The 6,846-nt window shown below is 41.4% G+C and overlaps 1 protein-coding gene across 2 annotated transcripts; it reads right to left on the bottom strand.

Moving 5' to 3' along the window:
• Window positions 1-666: 666 nt before the first annotated feature.
• LOC121050118 lies at window positions 667-3,131 on the bottom strand. Of its 2 annotated transcripts, XM_040509164.1 has the most exons (5): window positions 2,986-3,131; window positions 2,365-2,478; window positions 2,038-2,068; window positions 1,085-1,173; window positions 667-998 (listed from the first exon to the last, which is right to left on the bottom strand). In XM_040509164.1, the coding sequence occupies exons 2-5, from the start codon at window positions 2,373-2,375 to the stop codon at window positions 839-841; spliced, it is 291 nt and encodes a 96-aa protein (XP_040365098.1). In that variant the 5' UTR covers window positions 2,376-2,478; window positions 2,986-3,131; the 3' UTR covers window positions 667-838. The 2 variants fall into 2 exon arrangements, with proteins under 2 accessions (XP_040365098.1, XP_040365097.1); XM_040509163.1 differs by lacking the exons at window positions 2,038-2,068; window positions 2,365-2,478; window positions 2,986-3,131 and adding an exon at window positions 1,264-1,916.
• Window positions 3,132-6,846: the final 3,715 nt, after the last annotated feature.

The raw sequence follows: 6,846 nt of genomic DNA, 5'->3' as shown, positions 1-6,846 counted from the left end.
TATCCCCTTTGACCGACCCATGTATCCTCTGCTTTGATATAAATTTGAATACTTGTTCATAAGCTCACAAGTTCAAAATGATTTATAGTTAAAGCCAATCTCCATTTCTTGTTGGCTTGCTGTTTGTATTCCTTTTGAGATAAGCATAGAGACCACTTAACCAATCACATCAAGAGGTGCAATTTAGTTTTGGCCTTCCTCCATATTTATGTCCCTTTGGTTTGAACGCTTCTGATCAATCAATTACATGAAATTGATTTGCTGATCTAGTGGCCAAATGAACTTACATATTTGTTGCTTTGGGCTCCAACTTTCATCGAATTAGACTTTTGAAGTTTTTTTTTTTTTTTTGTCTCTCAACACACGTCCAAATTCAAATCACGCTATACATATTTTTTTGAAGTTTGTTTCAAACTAAATGCAATGGAATCTATCTGCTATACATGACCTGCCATGAGATAGGGTGATTTGAAATTCAAATTCAAGGCTCAATCCTATCTCCAAGACTCTCTATAAAAGCAAGCACAATGCTAGAGTTAAGGGGACGGAGAAAACACATCAAGAGGAAAGGAGAGAAGAAGTCTTCAGCAACTTTGTTCGAAGGAGAAGCCCGGAAGCAGACGCTAAAAGGTTGATACCTCCTTGACCTACCAGTGCTACTTCTTGTTTTTTTTTTTTTTGCAGTGTCTCTTTTACCTTTGTCGCCATGGAGCTGTGGAGATCCCCGAGCGGTCGCAATCTCGTATACGATACATGTGTATCAACGAGTGTATGACCAATCGGGGGAGTATAATATCATCTACTCTGAAATTCAACAGCAGTTCCCACCAGCAGCCTCCTACCTCTTGCCTTCCTTTCCACCACAACACAACAAATGGCTTTGCACCAGTCGCAAAATAAGCCACATGAAGAATAGACCAGCCAGGACATGAAACATAAAATTAGTGTCTAGAGAAGAGAGTTTACCCTCGATGTTCCCTTGGAGTGCTTCCAACAACCTGCAGGCAAGAAGGAAAGGAATTAGAAAACTGGGGCCAAGCTGTGAAGCAGAAATCTCTTCACTTCTATGTGAATCCGGACTCACCTTGTCCACCAAATCCCAGTGATGAAATGGCTTTTGCTGCCAAAGTTCCTGCCTGCACTTGCTATCAAAGTCCTAGCCTGCACTTGTACCTGCAGCGTTCACAAAAGGCTCTATCAAACAGTGGATTCACAAGGAGAAGATGACATTCATGGAAATGACAAAGACAAAGCTTTACACTCCTTGAAACAATAGTTATCAGAGTGTGTTGCTGCAAATTTGCTCCCAGATGCTTGAAGGAACACAACATATACATAATGAAGCCGAGCAGGAAATGTTTGCCACATGCTTGCTTTGAATAAAAGCCAGGCAACAAGGACCACGAAACAACGAGTTTAATGAAACTTTGATCAAGGGGCAGTGGTTTAATAATGCAAGAGGCCATGCCAAAGTGATAAATTCATGTTGCTTGGCGGTTAAAAGCTGATGAAGTGATTAACATACATCAAGACAAAAGTTGCAATTAAACATAATTGTCAAACCGTGATGCTGTTGTAAATTTGGACTAAAGACAAAAACTTTCAAGACATCCAATTAAGAAAATGAGCAGCAAGCTTCTTTTGAATGCAGAGGGTCAAAGTCTAGCTACGTGTTTCCTTGTCAATCACAAGAAGAAAAGAAAACAATATTCAAAGGCTACAAGTTTGCTCTAGTGCTCATTGTGTGGCATGAAATAAACTCTGCACCTAGTAATCAAATTCTGGCAGAAAATAAAAGAAGACAAGCGGTGGTGTTTAAAAAAAAAGCAATAGAACTTTGAGCTTTGATGCATAAAGAGACAAGGCCAAAGTGATGACAATGATGTCTTTGGCGGTGGAAAGCTGATCAATATACATATATAATTAAAAGCATGATTATCCAACTGCATCTTCGGGAGCTAAAGATAAGGGAAAAGCAACCAAGCTTCGCATTTTCCATGAAGCGGTGGAAGTGCAGGATTGAACTCTCTGACTCACCTTTTGAGAAGCCACAATCAATTTGTTATTCGTGCACACAAAAAGAACAAGATTGTTAATTAAACACCCGAAATTCATGAGGTAGCTACAAGACAACAAATCGCAATGAGGTAGCAATTGCCCATTCTAATACTTACCAGGTGTTCGAGAGAGGAGCACAAACGGCAATCCCAGCTTACTAGGTGTTCAGAAGCACGAAATACGTAGGCCCCAGAAGTGCCCAGAAATTTTAATGAAGAGTGCTAGCAATTGAAAGCAAACCAAGATCAGTTGCAAGACTTTTTGGTCCCTTCAAATCAAAGAAGCTCAAGAGTAAGAAGTCATTACCCAGTACACATCCCCAATTGAGTGGAGTGCAGATTCAAGAAGGGAATCGCTTTTATCTATACAGGGCCATCTTCGAAACAAGCTGACCGAAGTAATCTCCATCTCCAACTCAACCTCTGTTGTTAACGTTAGTGATCCGTGGGATCTCTAGTTAGCTTTAGAGAGAGAGAGAGAGAGAGAGAGAGAGAGAGAGTGACACGAGATGTATAGTGGTTCGTCTCCCGCCTTAGCGAGAAACTACGTCCACTTGAATGTTACACTAGTGTGTTGAGCCTTGCGGCTCAAGGAGATTACAAAAGATGTAATGAGATGGTGTTTAAGTGGGAGGAGGCATTCCTTTTATAGGTGAAGGAAGCCATCTCCTTTACATTTTCTTAGATGTGGGACTCAAAGTTACTATTCTAGTCTAGAAAAGCATATTGTGGAGGCAACTTGGCAAGGCCGGAAAGGTGGCTTCCTTGCGACGGATTTGCGACTTCCGGATACCGTAGCGTAGCTTGAACATAGGGCTACAAGATGCAAGTAGCGGTTGGGCCTCACCATGGCTTGTGGGTGTCCCAAAGAGGGTGTTACTTATGCTTGGTGAGATAGAAAACTAGTCATGCTAGTAGAGGTTTCTACATCTGTCAAAGCTGATGTCCACGCCAAAGAGATCTGATGCTTATCGAATGGAGATGACGTCTAGTTTTGGGGTTCATATTCTTGAAGACATGAGCTGGGTGCAGATATAAGATTCATGGGTGTCCAGGTCTATGAGTTGCAAGCCTTTAGGCTCATATCTCCTACCAGCTAAATTTTGAGTAGTGCGGGACCCACTCTGGAATGTTTGGGGCACAGCTTGACAAAAGTTTGGGCTCGTTTAAATTTGCTCCTCAGGAAGTAAGAGAAGGTAGCATAAAGCCCATTGCAGAGTCCATGGCCCATTATGAAGCTCGGCACATTCGGGTGCCCATTTCAAATCAGTGGACACTCTACTAAAATTGGGTGTTCACCAAAATATGTTTCCTCGACGAGTTCAAAATACATACCCGTTGAGTAAAAATTGGTACAAAACCGAAAATCTCAAATGTTGAACTACAATGGTTTGATCCCTTCACGGGGTATATAGGCAGTCTAGATTTAAATCTGGATGCAACCGCGACCTTAACTGAATCCCTGGTTTCCCTAAACCAAATTCACCAAATCCTAGTGACCACAAAAGTCATCCAAATTCTTTGGTGGGTCATTTACCCATCAAAGCATCCAAACCTTCCCAAAAATCTGAACTACGAGTGGCTTGATCCCTTCTGGGGCACGTAGGCAGCTTGATAAACACTCTGGGTGAAGCCGCAAAATCAAACAAACACACTCCTCTCTATGAAATTTTTGTCTTCGTATTTGGAATCAAGGGTCTTCCCTTGAAGCAAGGGATTGTAATTAAGGGATATTCTTTATCTCAAATGGGTCCGAACTTAACATAATAAAACTCTATTTCCGTTAATGAAATAGATTGAGATTGTGTTGAGTATATTTATTTACTATTTTTGCTCAACAGCATCCTAACTTGGGCCATGACCTATAACGCCAGAGTGCCACTCTCGTTGGCATTGGCGCCATACCTACCTCCGTGTAGGGTGCCGCTACGTCCTCTCATAGGGAAGTCCATCCTTGCAGGCATGTTTGCAGCATATTTGTGTGATCTCGTCACTTTAACGGGGATTGAGATGAGACATAGTGGGGACAGACCACGACAATTCCTGTCGTTCCTACTGAATATCTGTGTTCGTATCTCCCCCTAACGATGGGAAGACTATCTCATCAAAGTGACAACCCGCAAATCTAGATGTAAGGAGATCGCCTTTCAAGGGTATGAAGTGGCGGACGATTGTTAGAGTCTCAAATCCAACGTAGTTGCCCATTTGTCTGTAAGGACTTGTCATAGTGCCCTGTGGCGGCGCAATTGGCACATGAATGGCACACTCAAATATGCGTAAGTACGATACTTGTACCCAGTCACTAGCTGTAACGCAGAGGAAGATTGAGTTGCAATGGGTCATAGACGAATTAGCATAGCTGCATGCGATATTGCATCACCCCAAGCGAATATAAGGAGGTTGGTGCGCATTACCAAATTCTGACGACCATCGTAGTCATTTTCGCGAGACTATTTGGGTTTGTACATGGGATATGATGTCCAAAATCAGTCCCATTACAATAACCATCAAAATTTTTCGATGTAAACTCTCTAGCATAGTCAAATCCAATTGACTAAATAGGATGATTCGGGGAGTGAGCCCGTTGTCATATGATATGTGCAAGGAGTGTAGCAGAAGCAGCATTACAAGTGGACAATGGCACAACACGTGACCAGCGTGTTTGCATGTCAACCAACATCATGAGATATTTAAACGTCCGCAAGTTGGTTGAATCAGTCTATAGAATCCCCATGGGTTCTATGTAAGAACAAAATGAGTATTTTCATATCCTTTCCATAGGATAGTCTCAGTCCTAAATTCCCTAAGGAACGGGCTTTGTAAAACGTGCGAGAGGCATTAGAAGCAACCAATGAGGATTTTGGTTGGGCCTAAGCGTCTGAAATGATATTTCAAGCAAATTTGGTGATTGCAACATCACCAGGGACCAGGGGCGTCATCACCATAATGTACGCTATCCATGGCATCATGGATAAGGACTATGCCAGCCCTACGCTGGTGGTGGACGGCGGCGGCGGTCACACTTAGTCCAAGAATCAACTTTTGATTCATGCTTCGTTTGGCTCGAGAAAGTAGATGTCCGTGTGAAGATCATCATGACTAGGATGACCTATCCTGTCGTGACAAAGTTATTATGTGTCTAAATCCAAGAGATCTTCTCTCATAACTTTTATTGGATTTAATCACTCGAATAGTGACAAAGAGTCCACTAGAGAGAAACATAAACTTCTCTAAGATGCGCCTTCGTTCGCAATCATTAGAGGCATTGCAAAGGAACTCATTTTCATTCTCTACATGTGCTTTCGCATGGAATCCGTTGGCTATTCATAGGTGCGATTTGCCCTAGGAACGTATAGAGTTTCTGTGACAGTAATCAAGGTGCCATTTGGCAAGGGAGAACTTTAGCTATTCCATGTCCTTGAATCAATACTGATGGCCCAGCCATCATAGTCACAAAGTCATATGCTCAAAATCAAAATGGAGTCATAATGAAAAGAACTCGAAATTATATTCATAAGCCAACGGAATTACATCATTGTCTCTTTGACCAAAGAAAATCTCATCCAAAATGCTAGTTAATGCAAAACAATGGTAGTCGTCTAACTTCTTTCGGTAATTCCAAAATAAATGTGACCAGGTGAGTAGAGAGATTGTTAGGTCCATAATTACCTACTAATTATTCCCCTAATCTTGTACTTTTGCTTAAATTTTGTGCTTATTTATATATATTTATTATGTTTTTCTTATCATGCTAGGAAATGATGGAAAAGCTTGGAAGTGCACTAAAAAGTCAAGTTTAGCACATTTTCCTACTCCGGCTAGGAGAAACCGAGCTAGGCAAGGAGGAGGAGCGGCAGGCTGACCAAATGAACTCCAAATGAGTTGAAACTTTCCATATCCATTCTAGACATCCTAAAGATCATTTTTCATGCAGAGTGCAAGAGCTATTTCGGAGTGGAAGCCCTTCAAAAGATCGGCACAAATTTCTGACTAAAAGACGAAAACTGCAAAACTGGACCTGTACCGATTCCGGCAGTATTTCCGGCCAAACCACGGCGAACTAAGCTCTGAAATTTTAACTGAATGATATACACACATGGATGAACATTTTGTATGAATAAATCAAAGTCCAGATCTGAAATCTCGGTGGAGATTCAATTGAAGGAAGAAATGAGAAGAAAGTGCGCAAACGGACAAAAAATGGGTCAACGGTGGTCAACGACGGATTCCGGACATTTCCGGCCAAGTTGGCCTGCCAGGAACATGTGTGGAGGACACTAAAGAACTGATTAGAGTTAGAGACTTTAGGTGGGAAGACTTGAGGTCTAGGTTATTTTGAAATTCCAAATTTGAAAGATAACAAGTAGTCTCATTCTTACACCTTACACTTTTGTCTCCCATTTATTACCTTTTTCCCCTACACAATGACCCTTCTACACTTATTGTTTCTCCTCCACCAAAATATCTATGGGCTTTCTAGGTCATTTCTATGTGGAGTTAAAAACTAGATCCACATTTTATGCTTAAACATTTGTCAATCAGATCTAGCCCTTCATTCCTTTTGATCTCCACCCTTGATTTGAATTTCCTTGGCCTTTAAATAGCCCATTTTCTCTCCCCAAAACCGTTCACCCTTTTACTCTCTCACTTTGCAAAATCAAAATATCTCTTTTCCCTAGTTCTAGCATAGTTTCTCTCTAGTTTTTCATAGCTAGTTCATAGTTCTTTGATTTTGTGTAAGAGAGAGGTGTGTAGCCACTTGGGTTGCACCACAACCGAAGTTTCTACA

This window comes from Rosa chinensis, chromosome 6, assembly GCF_002994745.2.
Source record: "Rosa chinensis cultivar Old Blush chromosome 6, RchiOBHm-V2, whole genome shotgun sequence".
Classification (NCBI taxonomy): domain Eukaryota; kingdom Viridiplantae; phylum Streptophyta; class Magnoliopsida; order Rosales; family Rosaceae; genus Rosa; species Rosa chinensis.
Note: the sequence above shows the minus strand (reverse complement) of the source record. Positions and strands in the feature narration are given on the sequence as shown.

What these genes read in the sequence shown, in the direction of transcription:
- LOC121050118 (XM_040509163.1), bottom strand. Translation starts at nt 1,368, where the DNA reads ATGTGGCAAACATTTCCTGCTCGGCTTCATTATGTATATGTTGTGTTC. An exon ending in CTGATAACTATTGTTTCAAG is followed by an intron (nt 1,174 to 1,263) that starts GAGTGTAAAGCT and finishes TGAACGCTGCAG; the next exon opens with GTACAAGTGCAGGCTAGGAC. An exon ending in ACTGGGATTTGGTGGACAAG is followed by an intron (nt 999 to 1,084) that starts GTGAGTCCGGAT and finishes TCTTGCCTGCAG; the next exon opens with GTTGTTGGAAGCACTCCAAG.